The 27,612-nt window shown below is 38.5% G+C and overlaps 3 protein-coding genes across 4 annotated transcripts in view; all 3 read left to right on the top strand.

Annotated features, from left to right (window-relative positions):
- magi1b (membrane associated guanylate kinase, WW and PDZ domain containing 1b) overlaps positions 1–27,612 on the top strand; it is a 1,153,738-nt gene that overhangs the window by 695,413 nt on the left and 430,713 nt on the right.
- On the top strand, positions 1,584–10,267 carry med16 (mediator complex subunit 16). Of its 2 annotated transcripts, none has more exons than XM_048172263.1 (14): positions 1,584–2,101; positions 2,263–2,370; positions 3,391–3,560; positions 3,639–4,070; positions 4,234–4,339; positions 6,071–6,226; positions 6,305–6,522; positions 6,594–6,800; positions 6,890–7,100; positions 8,182–8,315; positions 8,405–8,597; positions 8,715–8,928; positions 9,293–9,376; positions 9,893–10,267. In XM_048172263.1, the coding sequence occupies exons 1-14, from the start codon at positions 1,921–1,923 to the stop codon at positions 10,017–10,019; spliced, it is 2,541 nt and encodes an 846-aa protein (XP_048028220.1). In that variant the 5' UTR covers positions 1,584–1,920; the 3' UTR covers positions 10,020–10,267. The 2 variants fall into 2 exon arrangements, with proteins under 2 accessions (XP_048028220.1, XP_048028221.1); XM_048172264.1 differs by having other exon boundaries at positions 1,584–2,059.
- On the top strand, positions 16,252–25,993 carry plppr3b (phospholipid phosphatase related 3b). The gene is made up of 8 exons (XM_048172265.1): positions 16,252–16,664; positions 18,680–18,783; positions 19,221–19,406; positions 19,713–19,842; positions 20,392–20,587; positions 20,811–20,868; positions 21,373–21,546; positions 23,518–25,993. Exons 2-8 carry the CDS (start codon positions 18,703–18,705, stop codon positions 24,787–24,789), a joined length of 2,097 nt encoding a protein of 698 aa, XP_048028222.1. The 5' UTR covers positions 16,252–16,664; positions 18,680–18,702; the 3' UTR covers positions 24,790–25,993.

The raw sequence follows: 27,612 nt of genomic DNA on the forward strand, positions 1-27,612 counted from the left end.
AGTTTGAAGGAAACAAGTTAAAGCTTTAGTTCACTCAAAAATTAAAATAATGTCATTTATTACTCACCCTCATGTCGTTCTACAGCCGTAAGACCTTTATCTTCCGAACACAAATTAAGATATTGTTGATGAAATCCGATGGCTCAGTGAGGCCTCTATAGAGAGCAAAGCCATTCAAACTCTCAAGGTCCATAAAGGTGCTAAAACATATTTTAAACAGTTCATGTGAGTTCAGTGGTTCTATCTTAATATTATAAAGTGACAAGAATACTTTTTGTGCGCCAAAAACAAAATAAAGACTTTTCAACAATATCTATGGGCCGATTTCAAAACGCTGCTTCGGAGCTTTACAAATCAAATCAGTGAATCGGAGCGCCAAAGTCACGTGATTTCAGCAGTTTAGCCGTTTGATAGGAGATCCGAATCACCAATTCGAAACAAAAGATTCATAAAGCTTAGGAGCTTCAGTGTTTTGAAATCGGCCCATATAGATATTGTTGAAAAGTGTTTTTTTTTTTTTTTTTTTTTTTTGGTGCACAAAAAGTATTCTTGTCGCTTTATAATATTAAGATAGAAGCACTGAACTCACATGAACTGTTTTAAATATGTTTTTAGTACCTTTATGGAACTTGAGAGTTTGGCTTTCGGATTTCATCAACAATATCTTAATTTGTGTTCCGAAGATGAACGAAGGTCTTACGGATGTAGAACGACATGAGGGTGAGTAATAATTAACATTATTGTCATTTTTGGGTGAACTAACCCTTTAATACTTTTAATTAACTGTCGGCATGAAACAGAAGCTGCTATAGTCATTTCTTCACTATTGTGACGTATAGTGAAATGGCTTATTGAACAAGAAAAATATGTAGGACAAGACATGATTTTGTCCTTTGGGAATTGATTGGATCATTAGATTTATTGTCGTTTACTACAGTTGCGATCACGTGTGAGTGACAGGATGTCCCGCCCTCGCGCCTGGAACACGTCGTCAAAGATGTCGTTGCAAGAGGGAGGGGAAGATATTTTGATTAAAGATTACAAGGGCACATTAATTAAAATAAAAAATATTTGCACGGATAAATCATTTATAATAAATACTGCAATAGTCCATTTAAAAAAAAATAAGAATTGACTTTCTAACTCAATAAAATGGCTTTCCTTATTCGAAATGTAAATGAATCACGTTATTATTGGAGAGTGGAAAGGCTAGTCAGTACAGCATTTCATTCAGTTGCAGCACCACTTGTAACATTAAACCTGTACAGTATATAGCGCCTAGTTGTGGTGGGATGACCACAGGTAAAAACACACAAAAATATGCAGATTTTACAATGGCAGAAATAAAGACACTTCGAATAATTAAAGAATGACATCGTAAAATAAATGTTAAAAAGAAAATAAATAAAATCTTAATTTAAATAAATAAAATCTTTGATTTCGTAGAGGAATTTAAACAAAACAAAAAAAATGCAGTGCAGACAATGCACAGGCTATGTTTTACCATTATGACATTACAAAGAAAGAAAGAAAGAAAGAAAGTCTGTTTAAAAAAAAATCTATAGTCGTTCTCCAGTCCGATAGGGGGCAGCAAGTCGCAGTTGAGTCTCTAAACACGGAAATCATAGACGAAGATACACGCTCAGTGATGTGCCGCTTTAAAATGCAGATATTATTATAATTAATATAGATTTCGTAATGCCAGGGCAATTATACTTTAACACATTTCTTTCTTGTTCTATCTTAAAAGCAGTAGCATGTAGTTTTATAACTGTTATTCTCTTCATTTTGCTCTGTTTCTGTACAGTAGCAGGGATGCTAAGTGTTTGCTTTTATTGACACACAGTGATTGTTTGCATATTTAAAGGATCTTCAGTAAAGGTATCTGTGCCGTTAACCTTCAGTTTAATTCATTATATAATGGAGATCGCGTATGTTTGCGAGTGGGAGAAGAGACCCAAGAGCAACCACTGTCCCTCAATCCCTCTGGTGTGCGCCTGGTCATGTAGAAACCTCATCGCCTTCACCACTGATCTGAAGAATGAGGAGGATGATAAAGGTCTGGACAATGACTTTATTATCAATATTACCAGACCCGTTGGTGAGTTATTAATGAATGACGAAGAAAAGCATACACTTTTAATTGGTTCTTAATTAGACATACCTAGAGCATCAGTGTTTTTTTATGATGAAATACTGTACTTCCAACAACAATAATGAGGGGATAATTCATTTATGAACGGATGGCCTTTTCTGCTGCAGATTTGAGTCATATGATACACATCATTGACACTGATCACCCCTGGGATGTGTATTCAATCAACTCTGGTCACAATGAGGTCATTTCCTGCCTGGAATGGGACCAGTCAGGTCAGTTAACATGATTAAAATATAAATCATAAAATGTGTGATACATCTGGAACATATCTGGGTCATAATTACTATTAAAATGAAAAATAGGAAATTATCTTTTGCCTAAAGACACATTAATGTTACATGTAACACTATTTTAAAAATTAAATGCATTTTAACCACATTACCATTATTTATATATATATATATATATTTGCTGTGTTACGGTAATGTAATGATTTTATTTAAATCAGCATGAATTTGAGACAGAACAATAGATGCTACTGTAATGTATAAATACTTTAAACATTTCACATTTAATCATTCAGCAGATGCTTTTATCCAAAGCAACTTACAAATGGAGAACAATAGAATTTAAATAATTTTTTTTATTTAGATTATTTAATTTTTTTATTAATATAATTATTTCATAATTTATCATCTGGGGAGGGAAAATATAAAATGTAGATCCAAAAGTTTGCAAATAAGGGTTATTATTATTTAAAACTAAAACTATTAAAAAACATTTTTCTTTAATTGAAATAAAGCTGAAATAAAATAATCAAAATTTTAAAATTATATTTAAAAATAAAAAAATAATTAAAAAAATAAAATAATATTTGAGATACAATGAAAATTTAGAAAAAATTGAACTAAACCGAAGTAGTAAAATAAATTTAAAAACCTCATAAAATAACAAAAGTAAAATTAAAACTGAACACATAAAAATAAAACATAATTCAAACTATATATATATATATATATATATAAAATACTATATTACTTTAATTCATATATATATATATATATATATATATATATATATATGAATTAAAGTATATATATATATATATATATATATATATATATATATATATATATATAACTCATTTATATATATATATATATATATAATTATTTCTTATTTTTATCTTTTAGACTTAAATGAGATCCAGGCATGTTCTTGAAATTTACCCATTGATTTAAAAATGTTCTCACCATTATCCTCAATTGTTTGTGTGTGGTGTGGTACGCCAGGCTCGAGGCTGTTGTCTGCTGATGGTGATGGTCAGATTAAGTGTTGGGGCATGACAGAACACCTGGTGAACAGCTGGGAGTGCACACAGAGCAGCTCAGTGGAAGGAGACCCGATCATATCCCTCTCATGGTTACACAATGGAGTTAAACTTGCTCTGCATGTTGAAAAGGTAAGGAAATCTCCTTACCACCTACTAACTAACGGTTGAAAACATAACTAACACCCTGATGTTTTTGTTTCTCTTTAGTCTGGCTCTACGAACTTTGGAGAGAAGTTTTCCCGGGTTAAGTTCTCCCCCTCTCTCACGTTGTTTGGTGGGAAGCCCATGGAGGGTTGGTTAGCAGTGACAGTGAGCGGCCTGGTGACTGTGTCATTGTTAAAGCCAAACGGGACTCTGCTGACAGCCAGCGAGAGCCTGTGCAGGCTGAGGGGCCGTGTGGCCCTGGCTGATATCGCCTTCACGGGCGGTGGCAATATAGTGGTGGCGGCCACCGATGGCAGCAGTTCTTCTCCGGTGCAGTTCTATAAAGTGTGCGTGAGCGTAGTGAATGAGAAGTGCCGCATTGACACTGAGCTACTGCCCTCGCTATTCATGCGCTGCACCACTGACCCGGTCCGGAGGGACAAGTACCCCGCTGTCACACACCTTAAATTCCTGACACGTGAAAACTCTGAACAGGTACATTTTCATTTCTTTCAAAAAAAATTAAAAAATGATAAATAATCTTAATATATCAGTTCCGGGCAGAAATTGGATGTTAATTTCCATGCTATACGCTGATTTCCTGTTATTATATCTTAACATGTTTTTTTTTTTTTTTGTGATTGCTGTGTTTCTGAAGGTGCTGCTCTGTGCATCCAGTCAAATGGGCAGTATTGTTGAGTGCTGGTCCTTGCGGAAGGAGGGTCTCCCAGTTAATAATATCTTCCAGCATCGATCACCTGTGGGTAAGTTACATAAATCACAATTTGGAAAAGAGTTTTGTTACAGTGTAGACCTTATTCAGAGAAGCGACATGACAGGAATGAAAGCGAGGCTGTGAGGGATAGACTTACTGTGTTTTCAATGGTATTCGCTTTAAAAAGCTGTGTAAAACTCCTAGATCACTTATAATTTTCCACAGCTTATGTTGTCTGGAGTTTTGTGTCTACTGAAATTTCTTGGAAAGATATTTTTTCAGTGTTTCATCAGCAGAACAATCCAAAAACACATTAAATGTAAGTCTGAGAGATGTAATGAAGAGATGTAAGTCTAGCTCTTACAGCCTCTCTTTCATTCCCGTTAAAAATCGCTGCTGTGAATAAGGTCTATTACACTCATTTTTTACTTTTAAAATGTAAACTTTACAATAATGCAATGTTTTTAAAGGGAGTACAACAAATACTACTAGGCTATATAAACAGTCGGCTGGTGTTGGCTCATGAGTGATTGGTTTTTAGCGCGATAAGGGATCAGATTTTAAACTTGTAGCTGCATATGCAAGTGATCGTTATGCCAAAGTGGCATAAATATAAGTTGTATCTATATAAAGACAGGGAGAGTGACCCTCTCAAAATGTGGATTACACCTGTGGTGGGAGATGACTCGAAGGCTCTTTGTAAATATACTGTAACTGAAACTCTCAGAGCACAGTTGAATGACTACTGACTACTCCTGTCCATCGTCATGTGCATACCAGGACATCTGCAACATTTAAACTGTCCAGATTGCACTCTATACTTGTCCCCGACAGCTGCTGAAAGAGCTTTGAAACAACAATTATTCAGTTTTGACTGTGCAGAGTTCTACGTTGTGTTCTACAATGTGTACTTCAGTAAAGATGTACTGTAGTTCTGTTTGAAGTTAAAGCGCAACACAAAAGTAAGAGCATTATTATTATTGTCATTCATTTTTTGTACACGAATGACACATTTTCTGCTTTTATGGTGCGTGCGAGGTTTAAAATCTGTTAATTTCTTGACTGCTGTTAGGAAATATTTGACATACTTTGACAGTTTCTACCTGTTTGGGTGAAAACAGTTTTGTTATATTTGCTAATTTTCTTTTACTGTATTTGCCATGTTTTGAATCGTTTTCCTGTTGTATTTTTCTCCTGACAGGGAAATTGATTCATTTTTATAATTTTATTTTGTCATCATTATTTAGTTTTAAGGAGGAGGTAAATGGTCCCCATAAACTTTGGTTGTCATGACAATAGAAGGAGGAGGAGGAGGATGGTCTAGCTAGCCTCTGTTTTGTTTGACAACACTTCGAACGTCAACAGAAAGTTACTCCACCCAGGATCACTTAGAGCACCTTTAAGTGCAATAAGCAGCGAAAAAGAACTCAATTTAGTACTAAGAGGTGGCTTAATGTGCACACACTTTGGGTGTGAGCACAAAATCTGCAGAAATTAATAAAATGATGATAATAATATGCGCAGTCCCATGGCAAAATTCAAGCCCTGTAACACCAACAATATTCATCCAGAGCAAATAAATTGAGTGAGTGAAGGGAGGCGGGTTTGTGTGCGGAAAGATTCGAGAATGAGAACGCGCAGCTGGTATTGTGTATCTGTTCTGCGGAAAATGAGTATTGAAAGCGTTTCAGTTTTTTCTCAATTTGACCCCTGTATTGAAACTTAAGCTGCTGATGTCTTCAAAAGTCAAACCTGTTGTTTGTTTTGTCACCATTTTTAGTAGGTGAAAAGCAGCCAATGATTCTAAAGTGGCGTATCCTCTCAGCAACCAACGATCTGGACCGCGTGTCTGCTGTCGCTCTGCCTAAACTTCCCATCTCCATCTCAAACACTGATCTCAAAGTCGCCTCAGACACCAAGTTCTTCCCAGGCCTTGGTAAGCCTTTGTATTCTTTCTCCTGCTTCAAAGAACTTGGCTTTGATGGCTCAGGTTGACTTATTCTGTTGTCCTCAGGTCTTGCACTGGCATTCCATGATGGCAGTATCCAGATTCTCCATCGCCTTTCCCTGCATACCATGGGGGTGTTCTACGGTTCCTCTGGTTCCTCCCAGCGTGTAGGAGAAGAGCCTGCCATTAAACGCCAGAGGGCTGGCGGCCCGACGCTGCACTTCAAAGCCCTTCAGTTCTCCTGGACATCTCTGGCACTGGTGGGCGTGGACAATCATGGCAAGGTATGACAGCATGACACCTAGCAATGTCAGAAGCACCCTCAGATCTTATATTTCCCCTCCTGTGATTTCAGTTGCACATGCTCCGAGTGTCCCCGTCCATGGGCCAAATGCTGGACATGAACACACTTCTGCGCCACCTGCTATTCCTCCTGGAGTACTGCATGGTGACTGGGTATGACTGGTGGGACGTGCTGCTGCATGCGCAGCCCGGCATGGTGCATAACCTTCTGGAGAAGCTTCACGAAGAGTACATGAGACAAAACCAAGCACTGCAGCAGGTAGATCAGCCTGTTATTATAGAAACTTCCACTTAATGACTTATCAATTGACTTTCTTGTGGTTTCTCTCTTTATTGCTGCCGATGAAGGTTTTGTCCACCCGTATAGTGGCAGTGAAGGCGTCTCTGTGTAAGCTGTCCTCTGCCACTGCAGCAAGAGCCTGTGACTTCCACGCTAAACTGCTCCTTATCGCCATCAGCTCCACGCTGAAGTCTTTACTGAGACCTCATGTGCTCAACACCCCTGACAAGAGTCCTGGAGACAGACTCTCTGAGATCTGTGCCAAAAACACTGACACTGGTAATAACCTACCATCCACCACCCAAAAGATGCTTCAGTGTAGGCCTGTTGGTTATTTGATCTAACCTCAATTATTTTAGATAACCAAAATAATTGTGCAGTTTTGCAGTTTTCATTTCAATCACTTTTTGCCATCCCAATATGGGAAATTTAAGTGCTTACATAAGTGCCATCAAATGCGCAATATCGTATCTCCTTTAGCGGTGTGGTAGGGAGAAGCAGGGGACTAATCTGGCAGGGAATAAAGATAAAGAAAATTAAAAAAGACTGTTGTAGTCAAATGTCTTCCTTCAAATTAAATGAAGGCTTGTGGGTTTTAATCAGACTGCATTATATTATATAGGGCTGTGAATCTTTGGGTATACAGTGAATCGATTCGATTCACGATTCATGGGTGTTCAGTCCAATTCAAGAACGATTTTTGCAAATTCAGAATGATTCGATTTGAGACGTTTCACATTAAAATTCGATGCGATGCGATTCGATTCGATTCTCCATTTTAATAATGCATATAGGATTATTGAAATGGTTCTCCCAGTGTGTCTTAGTCAGGGTGAGAATTACACAGCAACCTTCAGGCTGTTAGACAGTGGGGGCAAAAATCAAAACAAAACAAAAAAAACTTTTGCCCATTATTAACATTATTAAAAAAAATGTTTGTTCTTAATGATGCTACATAACTTTATTTTAATATCCTATAAAATTGGCATTTGTGGAAATTTACAGAAGCCAAAATTTAAAAGGCTTTAAAAGTATTGTTAGGCCTAGTTCATGTTAACAATAGTGTAGGATAGTGTTAATGGCTACACAACCTTATTAATGTGTTCCGGGTACATTAAACATACTAATGCTTACATGGAGAGACTACCTTAGAATATCATGCACTTTTCCAACTAATCCTAAACTAACTTTTTTTAATCACAATTATTTGTATGACATTTAATTGCCATAATTCATATTCAAAATTCATCAAGTCATTCAGGTCTACTTCAGAGCATCCATACTTCAATTCTCCCATCTACCCACTTTTGTTGTTTTTTATGACACTAAAGGTGATTTCTGATCTGTTAATGTGTTGCAGACATTGATAAGGTGATGATCAACCTTAAGACGGAGGAGTTTGTTCTGGACGGACCACCCCTCCAATCTCTCCAGCAGCTCATTCAGTGGGTCGGAGACTTTGTTCTTTACCTGCTGGCCAACCTGCCCAACCAGGTGAACTCAACTGGGCGACCTTTACCAAGAGTCATGATCCTGACAATTTTGAGTTTTACATGATGCTTTATACCTGTTTTTCTTTTCAGGGCTCCATTGTGCGTCCAGGGTTTGGGTTCCTGCGGGACGGTGCGTCTCTGGGCATGCTCAGAGAGATGCTGGTGATGATCCGTATTTGGGGCCTGCTGAAACCAGGCTGTTTGCCCATCTACACAGCCACATCTGACAACCAGGACAGCATGTTTCTCCTCTTCCGCCTGCTCACTAAACTCTGGCTCTGCTGTGAGTTAGATCCTCTGTCACTCTTTAGGCCAACATGTCAGTTCAGTGAAAAAGCTGTTAAATCTTGGAGAAAAAAAAAAAAAAAACTCTGTTTTGCTGTTTTCTTTTGGTTGGCAGCTCGAGATGAGAGTCACCCGCAGGACCCCGATGAGACATTGATTGATGAGTGCTGTCTGCTGCCCAGTCAGCTCCTAGTACCCAGCATGGACTGGCTGCCCATCAACGATGGTGTCATCACTAAGATTCAGAGCAAACACCCGCTCAGACTTCAGTTTGGCAAACCATACACCCTGCCCGGGGTCAACCCCAACGCACAGGTGGAGGTGTTCAGGTGAGTGATTATGGGATTCTTAAAGGGACAGTTCACCAAAAAAGATTCTATCATCATTTACTCAGCCTCATGTTGTTCTAAATCTGTATAACTTTCTTTCTTCTGTGGAACACAAAAGATGCATTTTTAAAGAATATCATATCCACTTTTTCAAGATAATGAAAGGTAATAAAGACTAGACAGCCAAGCTCCAAAATGGATAAAAAAAAAAAAAAAAAAAGCAGCATAAAAGTTGTCCGTATAACTTGTGCGCTATAGTCCAAGTCTAATATCTGAGGAATTGATTTGACAGATAATTGTCTAATAAAAATGTTTAATTGTTGCCAGTGGTTAGAGCATTTCTGTTTTGCTGGTGTTGTTATAGAATTCCAGCATCTCAGAGGATGGACCATCTGCGATGTTTACATTTGGGCATCTCTCCAACAGAGGACAGCAAAGCTTGCACCAGGTATCACTTTAGAAGTATTCCTCAAGTGAAATTTTGACAACAAATTAGTTCATAAAGCTGTTAAAATGTATTTTTGAAAAAAACAAAGGATAAATTCTATACACACATGTATGTAAAATGTAAAAATACTGTAATATTGTGAAATTTTAATTACAGTTGTATATTTTAATATATTTTAAAATGCCATTTATGCCATTTGTGCTCAGCAAAATCAGTATTGATTTTGAAAATAGTATTTTTGTGAAAACCATGATTTTTTTTTCAGGATTCTTTGGTGAATAGAAAATGCAAAATATGAAATCTTTAGGATTATTATAAACATTATATACTGTCAGTTTTAATCCATTTAATGTGTTCTTGCTAAATAAAAGTATTAGTTTCTTTCAAAAAAACAAAATATTAGAAATCTTGCACGGTTCCGTTCTTTTCAAAAAATACTACCAGTTCTAGATGAGAACTGGTTCTCGGTTCCCAACCGTACTCCACAATGAACTCTTGTTTTTCTGGTCTGTTTAGGTGTGGCTGTGTCACCATGCTGAGATCCCCAAATAAAACCAACGCCATGAGACAGTGGGAGCAGCGCTGGATCAAGAACTGTCTGTGTGGAGGTCTCTGGAGAAGAATCCCCTCCACACTAACATAAAGATCACACCATCTAGAAATGAGGAAATGTTAAAGCTGCATGGGTCTCTCATTGCAAACCAACGTATACATCTGTACAACAAAGCAATCTTTATTTTCTTTAAAACATGTCCTACAGGACCTTCTCCCAGCCACAATGTCTGCTGGAGAGAGTGAATAATGTTCTATTTTTTGCTGTTGTAAATATGAACCATGTATTTTGTTTTGTAATGTTATAGTTTGTAATAAACATTTTTGTAATAAAAAAAATAGATTTGCCTTCTGATTTGTATTAATGAACATTTTAAAGTACAAACCTGATTCCAAAAAGTTGGGACACTGTACAAATTGTGAATAAAAACGGAATGCAATGATGTGGAAGTTTTAAGTTTCAATATTTTATTCAGAATACAACATAGAAGACATATCAAATGTTTAAACTGAGAAAATGTATCATTTTAAGGGAAAAATAAGTTGATTTTAAATTTCATGGCATCAACACATCTCAAAAAAGTTGGGACAAGGCCATGTTTACCACTGTGTGGCATCCCCTCTTCTTTTTATAACAGTCTGCAAACATCTGGGGACTGAGGAGACAAGTTGCTCAAGTTTAGGAATAGGAATGTTGTCCCATTCTTGTCTAATACAGGCTTCTAGTTGCTCAACTGTCTTGGGTCTTCTTTGTCGCTTCTTCCTCTTTATGATGCGCCAAATGTTTTCTATGGGTGAAAGACTGCAGGCTGGCCATTTCAGTATCCGGATCCTTCTTCTACTCAGCCATGATGTTGTAATTGATGCAGTATGTGGTCTGGCATTGTCATGTTGGAAAATGCAAGGTCTTCCCTGAAGGAGACGACGTCTGGATGGGAGCATATGTTGTTCTAGAACTTGGATATACCTTTCTGCATTGATGGTGCCTTTCCAGATGTGTAAACTGCCCATGCCACACTCATGCAACCCCATACCATCAGAGATGCAGGCTTCTGAACTGAGCGCTGATAACAACTTGGGTTGTCCTTGTCCTCTTTAGTCCGGATGACATGGCATCCCAGTTTTCCAAAAAGAACTTCAAATTTTGATTCGTCTGACCACAGAACAGTTTTCCACTTTGCCACAGTCCATTTTAAATGAGCCTTGTTATGGGATTTATGTATAACGAGTAGTTCCTACATATTTACAGGACATTTACAGGACAAGAACTTTACTGTGCACAAACATCGGAAGTGCACGCCCAGAAAGCCGTGTGAATGAATAAAATTCTCTTTCACATCGTCTTGTGCTTAAACTGACACAAAATTATGTAAAAACTCCCATCTTTGCAAGTATCCAATGCAAGTTGGTAAGTAAATGTAAACATTTGAGAAATAAAACTGATGCGTAACAGTATATTGGATCTGTGCATTCTGTCTTAAAGGAACAGCAGCCTAATACACCTGCTGCTGTTTTTTAATGTTAATCAAACAACAATGGACAAAAAAATCATTCATTGCTCTTGACTGAATGACATTTGTAACTTTAATAAAAATTCATTTATATTTAATTTATACAGTGAAGACAACTGTTAGACCTACCATGAAACCTGAAAAGCATTTGTATCTTTGTTCTATTGAGCCTTTGAAAAAGCTCTAAATATGCCCTGTGCTATTAAATGAAAGATGAAATATGATAGAGCAATAGAATGAACAGTGAAAGAAACAAGCTTGTACAATACATTTTAACAGGCATAATTAAAGGGTTAGTTCACCCAAAAATGAAAATTCTGTCATTAATTACCCACCCTCATGTTGTTCCAAATCTGTAAGGCTTTCATTCATCTTTGGAACACAAATGAAGATCTTTTTAATGAAAACTGAGACCTTTCTGTTCATCCATAGACTGCTACGTGACTACCACTTTGACGCTTCAAAAAGTTCATAAAGAGATCGTAAAGCTAATCCATGTGAATTGAGCGGTTTAGTCCAAATTTTCTAAAGAGACCCCATCGCTTTATATGATGAACAGATTTAATTTAGGCTTTTATTCACATATAAACATTGATCAGTGAACATTAAAGCTGAACCGAACCTGCTTGTAACACACAAGAATGAACTTCATTGGTTCTTTAATGTCAGGCGAACATTAGTTCTTGAATGTCATGCTTGAGCTTCCATTTACCACAACAGATGTGCAAGTTGATGAATGTTTATATAAAAGCCTAAATTCAAACTGTTCATCATGTAAAGCAATCGTGTCTCTTCGTGTCTCTTTATGAACTTTTTGAAGCATCAAAGTGTCAGTCACGTAGCTGTCTATGGAGGGACAAAATCGCTCATATTTCATCAAAAAGATTTTTATTTGTGTTCCAAAGATGAACGAAAGTCTTACGAGTTTGGAACAACATGAGGGTGAGTAATTAATGACAGAATTTTCATTTTTGGGTGAGCTAACCCTTTAAGCATGAAAATAACTGAAGGAAATATACTGCTCATAAAAATGAAAGGAACACTTTGAAAACAGTTCTCAATGGGGAAAAATATCATTCTGGATATCTATACTGATATGGACTGGGTAATGTGTTAGGAATGAAAGGATGCCACATTGTTTGGTGGAAATGAAAATGATCAACCTACAGAGGACTGAATTCAAAGACCCCGAAAATCAAAGTGAAAAAATGATGCAGCAGGCTAGTCCATTTTGCTGAAATTTCATTGCAGCAACTCAAAATCGGGGCATGCTCCTAATGAAACGACGGATGGTGTCCCGGGGTACTTCCTCCCAGATCTGGACCAGGTCATCACTGAGCTCCTGGACAGTCTGAGCTGCAACCTGGCAGCGTCGGATGGACTGAAACATAATGTCCCAGAGGTGTTCTATTGGATTTAGGTCAGGCGAGCGTGGGAGCCATTCAATGGTATCAATTCCTTCCTCCTCCAGGAACTGCCTGCATACTTTCGCCACGTGAGGTCGGGCATTGTCGTGCACCAGGAGGAACCCAGGACCCACTGCACCAGCGTAGGGTCTGACAATGGGTCCAAGGATTTCATCCCGATACCTAATGGCAATCAGGGTGCCATTGTCTAGCCTGTAGAGGTCTGTGCGTCCCTCCATGGATATGCCTCCCCAGACCATCACTGACCCACCACCAAACCAGTCATGCTGAACAATGTTACAGGCAGCATAAAGTTCTCCACGGCTTTTCCAGACCCTTTCACATGTGTCACGTGCTCAGGGTGAACCTGCTCTCATCTATGAAAAGCACAGGGCGCAAGTGGCGGACCTGCCAATTCTGGTGTTCAATGGCAAATGCCAATCGAGTTCCACAGTGCCGGGCAGTAAGCACAGGGCCCACTAGAGGAGGTCGGGCCTTCAGGCCACCCTCATGAAGTCCGTTTCTGACAGTTTGAGACATTCACACCAGTGGCCTGATGGAGGTTATTTTGTAGGGCTCTGGCAGTGCTCATCCTGTTCCTCCTGCTGATGGGTTAAGGACCTTTTACGGTCCTGTCCAGCTTTCCTAGAGTAACTGACTGTCTCCCAGAATCTCCTCCATGCTTTTGAGACTGTGCTGGGAGCAAACCTTCTGGCAATGGCACGTATTGATGTTCCATCCTGGAGGAGTTGGACTGCCTGTGCAACCTCTGTAGGGTCCAGGTATCACCTCATGCTACCAGTAGTGACACTGACCCTGGCCAAATGCAAAACTAGTGAAAAACAGTAGGGGAAAAAAATGTCAGTGGCCTCCACCTGTAAAAAAATTGTTTCCCAAGTGCACCTGTTGTTAATTTCAGAATTCTGGAAACAACCCCCCTCCTTAAATGACAGATCAATATCCCAGGAGTAACTTGATTCTATTCTCTGATTAAAAAGTCTTCCTTTAAAGGTCGTTTTTCTGTTTTGCTTTGGGTTTATAGTTGCAATATCATGTGTTCATGTTTCGCGTTAAAAAAACACAGTATTTTTCACATAATTTCTCATACCGCTGTTTAGTGCTGATGACCTTGTTCTATGTCCCTCCTTCAGAAATGTTAAGTTCTGGTTGTGCCAGCGGTTCTGTGTTGTGATTGAAGCTCTGAGCGCACCGTCGGAAAAGTAGCCTCTTACCATAACTGAAATGCGCTCAGTGTTATTGTAAAATGTCTTTAATTTTACCCCAATTTGAGCCGGAATGCGGTGATTACTGAAAATAAAGCGTTTGACCATGGCGACAAACACACTCTACAAACGCAACTCTTGTGTATCTGTGGGCGGAGGTTAGTCAAAAAACTGTTTTAGTGACGTCATTAAAGAAGGAAGTAGAGGGATGTAGTCCAAACTGGCCGTTCGATGTAGGCGACTTCTGTTAAATAAAATATCTCGCTTGGCATTGAACTTTGAGCTTTAAAATTTTACAGATTTTATTTATACTCTAACAACATTACACACTAACTAAAGTTTGAAACATGGGATCATGAAGAACGGGACCTTTAATTTTTTGAGCACTGTATATACTTATATACCTAACCCTAAACAAATTAAACCAATGAATATGATTCATATTATTTTGGTTTCTCTACCTAACATATTTAAAAATGACAAATGCCATGAAAATATAGGTATAGGTACAGGTGAGTACCAAAAATGAAAGTATCGGTATCGCCCTGGTTCTGGAAAAAGTGGTATTGGTCTCCCTAACAAAAATTCTTCTTTTTAGAAATGTCATATACAATTGTTTGTCATCTGACAACCATAGGGAGGTGCTAAACCTGACAAACACAGTCATGTTATATATACATGTTGCTTATTTACTGACAAATTAGCATCATGTGTTACATCAGTAGATACAAAAGATGCCCTACTGATTCTGCCCACAACAGACCATTAGAATGATCAATTACTTACGTGTTGACACTGACAGCCACTTCAGTGACAGCACTATTTAACTGTAGGGACAGTATGAAGATTTGTCCACAGGAATAAATAGAAAATCAAGAAGAGGAGTGTGTCAGCCAGCTTTGGCTCTGATTCAAGAGGTCATCGCAGCATGGGATGCTCAGCAGAGACATGGCCAGTGGGCCATTGGGCATCTCTCCAGGCCTTCAGTGGCAGTAGCTTGCTAGGGGTTCACACTTTTTCCTCAGTACAACCATAGTTTGTCCCCATATTCAGACCATCTGGAAGCAAGCAAAGAAAATCAAAATCAAAATCAGTGGTGCCCCAAGGGTCATTTAAAAATAAAGGATATAATATTTTTATATATATTATATTATATATATTTTATATATAATTCTAATGTTTATAATGGATTTTCTTGATATAAATTTTGAGGTCAGCAAGATTTTTTTAAAGAAATTATTTCTTTTATTAGGCAAGCAAGGATGCATTAAATTGATCAAAAGTGACAGCAAAGACACTTATGTTACAAAAGATTTCTATTTCAAATAAATGCTTTTATTTTATTTCATTCATCAAAAAAATCTTTAAAAAATTTGCACAAAGTTTGCACAAAAATATTAAGCAGCACAACTGTTTTCAATATTGCTAATAATAAATGTTATCATTAATGGATCATGTGACACTGAAGACTGGAGTAATGATGCTGAAAATTCAGCTTTTGTTTTAAATTATATTAACATAGAAAAGTTCTTTAAATTGAAAATTTTATTTTCACAATATTACTGTTTTAACTGTATTTTGATTAAATAAATGCATCCTTAATGAGCATAAGAGTCTTCTTTCAAAAATATATTTTTAAAAAAAAAATCTTACCAACCCCAAAGTATCTTCTATAGCCTACTTAAAATGTATTTATAAATGTATGATAGGTGTTATTGAGGAAAGATTGTTAATGTTATTAACTATAGATTAAAAAAAAAATTGTTACCTAAACAATTTGGCATTTCATATAGGGGGTCTGTTTTATTATAAACACATTATTATACTGACATAATAAGTAGGCCTACTGTTTGAATCACATGGGTTTATTGAGTCACCTCTAATGAACTAGCATATAAAATGAATGCATGAAAATTAAAAATATAATGCAAATAAATGCATTCTAACAGATTTGTGTCTTACATTCTTTATTCCATCTTCATTAAATTAAAGTAATAAAACACATGCAATCCAATTGTATTTGGCTTATTTGGTGGTCCCTAACACTGCTGGAAGGGAAGCCGTCTTGCTATTGAACATAAGTTGTCCAATAAACCAGTTACCCTCTCCACCCCACCCTGTTATCTAAACACATTACCTGTGCAGTAGCTATATGTTACCACTGCTGGAGGAGATCACCACAGATCTCACACTCAGAAGATGCTCAGGAATGCTGCCACACTTGATAACTGTTGATGATGGACATATTTTCTATTAAGATCAATTGAAGCAGCTTCATACAGCTCTGACAGATCGTTGTTATCTCTTATAGTGGGGTCCTTCTGCTACTGAAGCCCCTCAGATAATGGATGTCTGACTGCAGAACAGCAGCTGTGCCAGCAGCTCAAGTGAGTTGAGGAATATTGTGGTTGGCTCCAGCAGGCAGGCATATAACAGGAGTCCACGGCTGCGTGATTGCTCCGTGGAAAACGTGAGCAGAAAGAGGAATATGAACTGAAAGAGCCGCAGTATAACCTCGTGAAGAAGGAATAAGCTGGGAATTTTTCACTCAGGATATCCCCGTTCCTCCAGACAATCGTCTGTTTTCGCAGTCAAGGTGAGATTTTCCCTCAGAATTTTACCTGCATGATGAACAGCAGCAGATCTGTCAGAATAAACAGCGTGTACCCCCGACGCGACGCGACAAGAACGCTGCCATTATAATTAACCTATGTGGGAGAAAACGCGTGCTTGTCGCGTCGCGTCCAGTGGAGATGCAGTAACGTTAGCCTATTATTTCGATAAATGATCACTGAGATTGTCGCAGTGACGCTGCTATACGGCAGCAATTTTAGTTTTACATAACAAACACAATCTCAGTCTCACTTTATTGTATGAATCAAAATGATTTAGGCAGGAAAATCTATGTAAACGTGAGGGTATTGATATCGACTGCAGGTCATTCATGTGCAGCGATTTTCAGTTCAACTCACACCTGGTCAATGGACCTACACCTGATAAATTCCTGAGTGATTAAAAAAAAAAAAAAAAACTCTTGGCATTTAATTCACTACTGCAATCGTGACAATCATTTAGTCTAATAGGCAGGCCTATTATATTCCTGTCATTTTGCATACTTGCATACCTGTCATTTTGCATGTTACTGTTCCACCCTGTCTTTTGTACATTTCATTATAAATAAGCCTATAGATAGCTAGATAGATAGATAGATAGATAAAGTCTATTCCATGAACAATAATCAAAGTGTTGAATTTCTAAATTTCCAGAGTAATTGAAATCATCATCAGGGACTTTTCTCATGATGTGTGGACATTAGCAAGACTGATCTAGCTCATTCTTATCTGATTACAATATTGATTTTTCCTGGGTCTTTTCAAGTGTATAATGATTTTGCCTTGACTGGTTATCGTGGCTCCAAATCTTTATCGACCCATATATTGTTCTGCAGTTTCGTGGATAAATTTTGCTTGGATTCTTGCTTACAAACCAGGGTCAAAAAGTAGCAGTGTTGCACAGCCCACTCTTTAACCCCACTTTCACAGGGAACAGATTCGTGTGAGAAACCCAGTCAAGTTTAATTAACTTTCTCCGCAGTCAAAGTCTCTCACTGTGAGTATGTGTGAGCACAAACAGTCTTTTTGGAGAGAACTTAGCGCCTATGGATTCTTCCTTAAAAGTCACACACACACTCAGAAATCTTTTGCCTGTGAGACATATGCGGCTCTTCGAGATAAACAGAGCTCCCTCTCTTGAAAACAGGCTCCCTGCTAATTTCAGCAGAGCCTCACTCACTCCCACTCGAGAGTTGGGAGAGTGTCTTCAGGACAAGTGCCTTGTTTAGTCACTGTTGATTTGGCAAAGAGCATGAAACACTATTCTCTCAATGCCTGCTCAAACAATAGCCCACATCAACATTTGTTCATTATGCTCTTTTGAGAATATTCTAAGAGGAGCTGTTTATTTAATAATATTTTTTCCTCAGCCACACAGTCTGTTATCCATTTATTCAGGAGGGCTTCATTCTGTTTGAGATGAGAAAATAATTGAACATTTTTGTGCAGGCCTTTTCCTGTGGATATAACCAAAGCTCACACATTTATATTTCAAAATATAATTAAATATATAAATATATTATAAATATTCGTTTCCTCATAAATTTCTTGGATTTTTTCACATATTACTTTTTTATATCTTAATATATTTCTATTGTGCAAAATATAAATGTAAAAAATAGCAATTACCCAAACTTGATTTAAGATTTAAAAAGCATTTTTTTGTGCCATTTGAAGTACATTTTGAGATATATAGGCAGTTGAAGGTTAAAATTATCTTGCTGTTTATATTAGCCTAAATGATAGTCCATGTCTGTTATCTTTATATCTTTATATTAAAATTACACATTTAAAAAATACATATTTAAGAATATATTTCTCATGTTACATTCATGGGCGTATCTAAATTTTTGTCCAATCAAATGCTCTCTAGAATAATACCGCCTTCTGATTAGCATTAGCAAATAGCAAATCATGGTTCACGGCTGTGATGTGCAGTAAATAAACTGCACTTGTCCAGTCTTTTCATGGGGTCTCGTAAATGAACTCGTGTTGACAGAATAACTTCAGAAGACCACCACCATGATGACTGCACGTGAAAAAATCAAGAAGAAACCGCCCAAAGACAGTTTGACGCTGCTACCCTGCTTCTATTTTGTAGAGGTACGTGCCATAATTTTTTAGCAGTTTAATACTTCAATACAGCAATTAATGTCTCAGGTAATTACATTACACAGTCTATGCAACTGGGCTTCCTCATTTTTGTTGAAGACATAATTGAAAATGCATAATAGCATTCAGTTTGAGTTTGTTAGTTTGTTGTTAGTTTGTTAGTTTGAGTTTGTTGAGTTTGACACTGTCAGCCCTGGAGTACAGTACTCTGTGTTGACATTTAACAGCCATCTGCCACAGTCGCTCTACAGTATTTAAACTGTGCTCTGATGCTGATATGTTTGTATCAATCTTTAATATCTGTTTGTACTTGAGAAAGAGCAATTTAGTACATTTTAAAATTGAAAAAGACTATTGCATTTATTACATTGTAATAAATTTGTAATTACCATGTAATTACACACACTCTCCATCCCCTGAGAAAATAGCTACCCATTGTGGCGTCCTCCATGGTTTCACTGTACTTCCTGGAACTGACGGATGTGCTCCAGCCAGCGCAGGTGGGATTCCGCTGCCATGACCGTTCGCTCAGCATGCCCTACGTGGACAGCGGCGATGAGCTCATCCCTCTGCTCATGCTCCTGAGTCTGGCATTTGCTGGCCCTGCTGCCTCTGTGAGATGAGAGCAATCATAACAACTTATTGTATTTAAATATTTCTAACATTTGTGACCTAACTTGTCAGGGTTGTTAAAGTCAACATGTGCACAATGTTCCAAAGAAAAAAAATGTTCTTTACCTTTTATCAAATGTATTAACTTTCTTCTCCAGAGAAAAGATACAAACTTAGGTCTAAATTATATTTCTCTACATTTAATATCTGAAATCATTTGATTATATTTAATTATCATCAAATTTTATTTACACAGGCCAAAGTTAAAAAGTTTTTGATTAACAATTATATAATTCTGTTGTGTTCAGATCATGATGGGTGAAGGTCTGCTGTATTGTATGCAGTCCAAACTTAAGGTCCGTCCAGGGATTGAGGGAAGCATCAATGCTGGTGGATGTAATTTTAACTCTTTTCTGCGGAGAACTGTTCGTTTTGTTGGTACGTAACAGTCTTTTCATTGTAAGGCAATTTTGTATTGCAAAAACCAGAGTGTTTGGTGCAAAAATATGCTGAATCTGAGGGTTATGTGAGATAAGAGTTTTAGTGTGGATTTACATTACAATACTGGCCTCCAATTGCCTTACACCAGGGATCTCCAAACTCGGTCCTGGAGGGCCACTGTCCTGCAGAGTTTAGCTCCAACTTGCCTCAACACACCTGCCTGGAAGTTTCTAGTATGCCTAGTAAACCTCGATTAGCTGGTTCAGGTGTGTTTAATTGGGGTTGGAGCTAAACTCTGCAGGACAGTGGCTCTCCAGGACCGAGTTTGGAGACCCCTGCCTTACACTGTCATTTTTACTTTAGTAAAAGTTTAAAACTAAATGTATTTTTTTTTGTATTTTGTGACTTCACAGTGTGCAAAATGAAATCTGAACAGAAATGATGCAGTTGAACATTATGTAACATTAGTCAGGCACAGAGTGTTACATGAAGCTGATGAAATGAGTCATCAATGCTTCATTCCTCATAATCTGTCTCTCTTTTTAGGGGTTCATGTGTTTGGGCTTTGTGCAACAGCACTAGTTACTGATGTCATCCAGCTAGCCACTGGCTACCACACACCATTCTTTCTCACAGTGTGCAAACCCAATTATACTGTCCCAGGTGTGTCCTGTGACAAGAACCCTTACATCACCAAAGACATTTGCTCTGGCCAGGATCAGCATGCTATTCTATCAGCCAGGTAATTGAGTGATTAGCCACTGGATAACATCTGATTATGTGATTAACTGTGTTTAATTTCAACCTTGTACAATCACCATTTTCTTTCTCCCTTTTGTGATTTTCTTCCTGTATAGCACTCCCTATTCACCCACCTTTTTTTTAAAAATCTAAACATTTGACATTGACTTCTGCTGCATATCTGGTGTAGACTTACTCTAGATGTCTGCTTTCCTTTGTGACAGGAAAACCTTCCCTTCCCAGCATGCAACCCTCTCTTCCTTTGCTGCTGTTTATATTTCAGTAAGTCTTTTCAACACAGTGTCAATGTGTGTTTCCTGAATGTTTACAGCAAATACTGTTTATATATGTAAACCTAACAGGCTACTGCGGTAAATTCCTTTATAAGAGAAATGGAGAGTATTTAGTACAGTACAAAGTGATTGTACTGTAGATAGAATTAAAGAACAATCAACATAATATTGTATTATAATTTAGATGGGCTTGGAAAAGACATGTCACATGCACTGGCACAAGTAATAGATTTCAACACTGATCAAATTTTTAAGAAAGGTGTGATTTAATATGCTCAGTTGCATTATGTTCGCTAGATTAGTGGAAGTCTAATTATAAGTAAGCGCTTCACATGTCTAGGTACTTGGCAGGATCCACTTCAAGCGACAGACGCGGAGATAAGTTGTTACTGCTTCCCACCTTGCGCTTGTCAGACTGTCAGAAGCTCTAAGGCAGCTTGTTATTAATTTGCACATGACAGCTGGAGACCTCTGCTGCTCTCTACTCTTCTAGATGTACTTCAACTCAACAATCTCAGATAGCACCAAGCTGCTCAAACCCGTTCTGGTGTTTGCCTTTGCCATTGCGGCTGCATTGACAGGACTCACTCAGATTACCCAGTACCGCAGTCACCCCATCGATGTGTATGTTGGGTTCTGTATTGGAGCTGGTATTGCTGCGTACCTGGTGAGTGATTGGTTTTCTGATGTATATTTGCATGTTGTCATGTCATGTTGCTAATAATGTTTTACCCACGTAGAACATGTTCCTGCATCAAAATCCTTGTTGGTTCTGGAGCAACATTACAATCAACTAATCAGATTTTAGTGTTTGGATGGGCAAAGCCTGGGGTTAGGGACTTCAACAACATTTAGCAAACTATCTGTTTCCACAGGATTATGACAGTTTACATTTGACATTTGTTAATCCTAAAAAAGGATGCAACTTACTTTAAATTCAAGATATACACCAAATCCTGTATTGCCTGAGAATTGAACCCATGGCTCTGAAGTTGCTAGTGCCATACAGTTTGAGCTACATAGGCAGACCTTTTGATGGAGACATTGTTTTACAACCAACAACATTGATCCAGGAACACACTGATCCTACTTGACTAAATGATGTTTTTGGACTAAATGTTTTCCAAACCGTTCCTAGAGCCTTCCTAACACTGCACATTTTGGATATTTCTCTTATTGTATACACTCAGATCAAATCATAGAGTGTTCCACTAATCAACTGATGAGTTAATTTGGCTAGGTTACATAAGGGTGATACCCAAAATGTGCAGTGCTGGGTAGGCTTCAAGAAAGGTTTGAAAACCCCTGCTGTAGCTTAAACAGTATCAAGGGTAGCCAATCCTGCTCCTGGAGGGTTACCATCCTACAGAGTTCAGCTCCAACCCTAATCAAATATACCTGAACCACCTAATTAAAGTGTTCACGATTACTAAAAAGTACAGGCAGGCATGAGTGTTGAAGCAGAATTGAAACTGAAGTTTGCAGTGTTGGGGATAAACAGTTTAGGACCCTTGAAACCACATATGTTGAATAAAGACCCAGAGTCAAAGTTTAAAAAAAAAAATAAAATAAATTGAAGAAAAATTTAATTACGAATAGTTTGCAGTTTCATCAGCAGAAGCCAGCTTCAAGTCTCACAAAGATTTCATACTCTAACAGAGTCAACTAATTACATCATTACTTCAGGTTGAATGATTCTGATTGGCTAAGGAAAATAGACAAATTTGGTAATCTTCCACACATAGACAGATAGTCAGAAGCATATCTCCATTCGTCACGATGCTGACGAGGGGACTCTGGATTTAGGTACTGGATGTCATTTTGGGGTCATGACATGGAGTCTGCTGGTCTCAAGCAGAGTGCCAGTTGTCCACCAGTACAAAGAATCTGCACAGAACACAGCCCACATACACAGATACACACGTTTCACAGCTTCTTCAAGGCTGAAGTTGATCTGAGCTCTGCTCTGATCAGGAAACTTTCCCAAAACATACTGATAACATGTTCTTTTCTCTCAGTGAGAGGTACAATATTCAAAATTATTTTCTAGTGTTTGAAAATGAAAAGAAATGCTTTAACATACGTTGAAAAAGTCATTCAAATAATTTAACAGAAAGATAAATGTTGACAAATAACTTAAAAGATACATATTGAAGCGGCAGTGGATTCCAGAATCTACTCCTTCAGCAGGAAGGTAGCATTCTAGTAGCAGGCTTGGCAGTAGAACATGGCACTAGCAATGACAAATCTATTTTGATACCTAGGGAATGCAGAAACTGATATTATGGGGTATAAAATATGAATGCCATTGAATGCTATCTAAGTCACTTTGGATAAAAGCATGAACCAAATGAGTGACTGTCGTTCTGCCAGTTAGAATTATGGATAATCACCTTTTTCGGTGATTTGGTGATTTGGTGATTAACAAACATACTACTAACCCTATCCTTAATGCTATCTCAAACCTTAACCATTAACTACACCTTTAATCAATTGTTTAATCCTCAGCCCCAGCCCTAAGCATTACTCTAACCCTAAACCAAACCCTGATTGCTTGATAGGAGTGTTGTTAATTGTCGTGTCATTGAACTAAACAATGTAATTAAGCCACACTAGATTGAAAGTTGATTCATTCCAGGCCTTCCATGCTGTTGCCAACTTCAAATCTCCTGAAGACACTGTCATCCCGCAACCCCCTCCTCTGCAGAAGGATGCTTTAAGGGCTCTGGCCCAGCGAGGTCATGACTCTGTCTATAACAAAGGCCATGCTTCTGAGAGCAATGAGGAAATCACATCACCAGCATCTCTAGACGGGCTAAACCGGCCTGTACAGCGAGAGAAAAACTCATTGGGAAGCTTAAAGAGGGCCAGTGTGGATGTGGAGCTACTGGCGCCTCGCAGCCCAATGGGTAAGGAGACCATGGTAACTTTCAGTAACACATTACCCCGTGCTACAGCTCCAGAGGAGCCAACTAGACGTCTGGTGACAGTACCTGTTCCTGTACCACTGGACCCCATGCGGTCACAGCAATTAGTATCTGAATGGAAACAAAAGTCGATGGAGATGCGAGGTGGCAGTTTGCCTGATGAGGACACCAGCGAACAGGGCTCAGACGGTGGTGATGACACGACCACAGAGGAGGACAGCGTCCATTCTTCAAACTATCCATCTGTTCCACAAACTACCAAGCCAGCTAATCCACCTGTAGGTGCAAGAGTAGTAATGCCCCCTCGTCCCCCTGGACAGCCCTCAGTCCCCCCACCTGTATCCCCTAAAAGCGCCAGCACTCGGGCCAAATGGCTGTCCATCACTGAGAAAAGTGGTGCTAATATTCCAGTTCTAAAGGCAGGGAATCAGCCTCGGATCATGCAGGTCATTGCCATGTCAAAGCAACAGGGACTCCTGTCTGGATCAGCAAAATCTTCAGAGACTTCGTCCTCCTCTGGTACCTCGTCCATCACGGGTACAGAATCATCACCCAATCGCTCAGAACGTGACAGCGGTTCAGGTATCATCACTGTTGATGCCCATGCCCCCCACCACCCTGTAGTTCGTATGACCTCCAATCCCAATAACCCCTGGGAGTGGAGAGGTTCTTGTGATGGAAACATGGCTGAGTCGTATGAGCTCAAAAACCTCAACCGTGAGAGTTCCCGCGGTTACCGTCATGTCAGGAGCAGCTCTCCTTGTTCCTCTGTCAGTGAGGCTGACCACGGGCCGCCCCAGCCCCCTCAACCTCCCCAGCCACCACTTCCCCCTCAACTCCCACCTGTGGGTCAAACCTCAGAAGGTCGCAATCTGCGCCGCAAGACCCCCCTAGTTTCGTTAGATAGGGAGGGCAATCAGAACCACACTGAACAGGAAAACTACTACAAAAAGCTACAAAGCAGCAGGCGTTTTAAGGAGTGACAATGTGATAACACTTTTTGGTCTTTTGGTTTTAAATACTTTATTTGATTCCATGAGGGATATCTGAATGACCGGATCCACTACGCTTTGAGTCAGTAGAGCCTTCAGGAGATGCTGCTTCTGACAACTTAAGAGCACAATGGTATTGCCCTCTGAGGGTAAACCAAACTACTTTATCAAAATTCCTCTCAGCTGTATTGTATTTACATAATCTTTGTATTCTCAAATTCCTACAAGGCAGATTGTAAAATAAGGTTCTCTATTTATATTGCTGCTCTTTTTGTCCATACTTGACGTACATAAATGTCTGAGATGACTGAGATGTCAAATTGAATTTATGTGTATGTGTGTTTACGCACGATTGTTTAGTGTATGTTGTAGTGATACATTGATATTAAAAAATATTGCCTTGTAACCCTCATAGTGAAAACCAAGTGTTTTGTTGGCTCTCTATGAATGATAATTGCTTTTCAAAAGGGTAACGTCCTTCATTCTACATTTGACTATAATTGCTGATACTGTGTTCTGGACATTTTGCAAATCTACTGAAAACACTCTGTGAAAAAGTAGTGGAAATATGTGGAAGCACTTTGAATAAGCACTTATGAATTACTTCATCTCTTTGTGTGTTAACAAATGAGGTGAATTGGTATGTCTGTGAAGTATTCCAAAGGAATATAAGACTGACCTGGACTCTATAAGGAGAGTTTTTTGTTTGTTTTTTTAATTCATCATTTACCTTATAATGCAATTGAAAAATTGAACAACAAGTCCATGTGAAGAGTTTACTGAAAGTCCCACATTTTATGTGTCAAAATGAGAATTTATTTATTTATTTATTTTGGTGTAAATCACAAAAAGAATTTCTACTAACTCTCTGGGATTTATCTGTAATAGTTAGCGATCTCCTTGTCATGCTGTTTCCCAGAGGTTCTCCTCTAGATGAACTTGGTGCATGTTATGTGAGTGTCGTCAAGGTGGAAGTGAAGCCTTGTCAGTAAAGAATTCCAATCTGTTATAATGTACATGTGCAGCTGTCACTGCAGGTTGAATTCTGTGTGCGTCAGCTCTCTCTTTCCGGTGCTCTGAGCTACTCCTGGATCTCTGTAGATGGTTGTCCGTAATGGATGCTTCGTGTTGATGCAGTTTCTGAAAAAAGACAACATAAATGACAACAATAAAAAAGCTGCTGTAAATTACAATGTATGTAAATTGTAATTTGTAATGCACTGCAAATCTTTTCTCTATTTATAAAGTGTAAATCTGGTGGCCTATAGAGGTTTGAACCAATCAGTAGACTTTTGGGCATGATGTACATCAAAGGTTTATAAACATTAATTCAAATCACAGGAAGGCAGTTTACTGGGATATAGTCATAACCGTGCCAAGCAAGACAATGAACATGTCTTGCTTTCTGTCTTTCACTGACCTCAAATTAACATTTCATTCAAAGAATGGTGCCTTTTCACAGTGTACAGTAGCATCCTCATCGCTATACTGGAGCATTAGGACAGAGAGAAAGAGACCTCAGAGCGAGCACCCCCTGTTGGTCTCACTTCTAGCAGCAATTTAAGTCTCATAATAAGTCTCCCATTCAGGCACTGGCCAAGCTCTCCCCTACTTAGTTTTAATAAACCAGGTTAAAGATGCAGGGTGGCAGGTGCTCCAATGCAAACAAAAAATGCTCTCAACTGATGCTGAGCCAACTTCTTAAGTTCAGACCCCCACAGACCCCAAGATAACCCATACAGAAACATAAAACACCAAACATGCCTTTCATATTTCTGTCAGCAGGGTACATGGGAATAAAATAAAACAAACATCGTCTTGTGTTAGAATTTTTTATGAGAACAGATATTATAGTTTAAATGAATCTGTAAATGCTCTGAGACTCAAAGGTTGAGGACCCAAATGCAGTTTTATTGGAAAGATAATCCACACTCAAGGTCCAAAACAGGCAAAGGGTCATAAATTCACGGGAAGGCAGTCCAAACAAACAATAAGGCAGAAACACACAGGCAGACAGGGAAATCCAAGAACATGCAGAGATCAAGAAACCAAAATACAGGAAACAAGGCGAATACTCAGAATTGCAGAGTTACACTAAACAAGACTTTGCAAAAAATGAATGAGTGATCCAGGCTTATATAGGGTGTAATGAGCTAATGAGACACAGTTGTAAACAATCATGGGTGATTAGATCAGGCAATGAACTATGGGAAATTAAGTCCTTGATGGTGTGGCAAAAGTCCAGGGTGGAGTGCCCTCTGGTGGCAATACGGGCACTCTCACAGGTGATTGTGACAGAATCTAAAGGCATTGCCACGAAACTTCTGCAAAATTGTACGGGTTAAGTAGGCCCATTGGCAATAATGTAGCGATGCATGAAGTTTACTCAAATTTGTAGCAAATTTTCATTAAAAGTTTCACATTTCACAGTGGAATTTTGCTGGAAAAAGATAAATGTGACCACCTTATAATTTATTAATGCTCAAAAAATAAACCATGAACCATTAAACCATTTAACTCAGGTGCTGTCCATTTCTTCTGATCATCCTTGAGATGGTTCTACACCTTCATTTGAGTCCAGCTGTGTTTGATTATAGTGATTGGACTTGATTAGGAAAGCCACACACCTGTCTATATAAGACCTTACAGCTCACAGTGCATGTCAGAGCAAATGAGAATCATGAGGTCAAAAAGAACTGCCTGAAGAGCTCAGAGACAGAATTGTGGCAAGGCACAGATCTGGCCAAGGTTACAAAAAAATTTCTGCTGCACTTAAGGTTCCTAAGAGCACAGTGGCCTTCATAATCCTTAAAT

This window comes from Megalobrama amblycephala, linkage group LG21, assembly GCF_018812025.1.
Source record: "Megalobrama amblycephala isolate DHTTF-2021 linkage group LG21, ASM1881202v1, whole genome shotgun sequence".
NCBI lineage: Eukaryota > Metazoa > Chordata > Actinopteri > Cypriniformes > Xenocyprididae > Megalobrama > Megalobrama amblycephala.

What these genes read in the sequence shown, in the direction of transcription:
- med16 (XM_048172263.1), top strand. Translation starts at nt 1,921, where the DNA reads ATGGAGATCGCGTATGTTTGCGAGTGGGAGAAGAGACCCAAGAGCAAC. An exon ending in TGCCAAAAACACTGACACTG is followed by an intron (nt 7,101 to 8,181) that starts GTAATAACCTAC and finishes AATGTGTTGCAG; the next exon opens with ACATTGATAAGGTGATGATC. An exon ending in GACAGCAAAGCTTGCACCAG is followed by an intron (nt 9,377 to 9,892) that starts GTATCACTTTAG and finishes TGGTCTGTTTAG; the next exon opens with GTGTGGCTGTGTCACCATGC.
- plppr3b (XM_048172265.1), top strand. Translation starts at nt 18,703, where the DNA reads ATGATGACTGCACGTGAAAAAATCAAGAAGAAACCGCCCAAAGACAGT. An exon ending in GAGAACTGTTCGTTTTGTTG is followed by an intron (nt 19,843 to 20,391) that starts GTACGTAACAGT and finishes CTCTCTTTTTAG; the next exon opens with GGGTTCATGTGTTTGGGCTT. An exon ending in TTGCTGCTGTTTATATTTCA is followed by an intron (nt 20,869 to 21,372) that starts GTAAGTCTTTTC and finishes CTACTCTTCTAG; the next exon opens with ATGTACTTCAACTCAACAAT.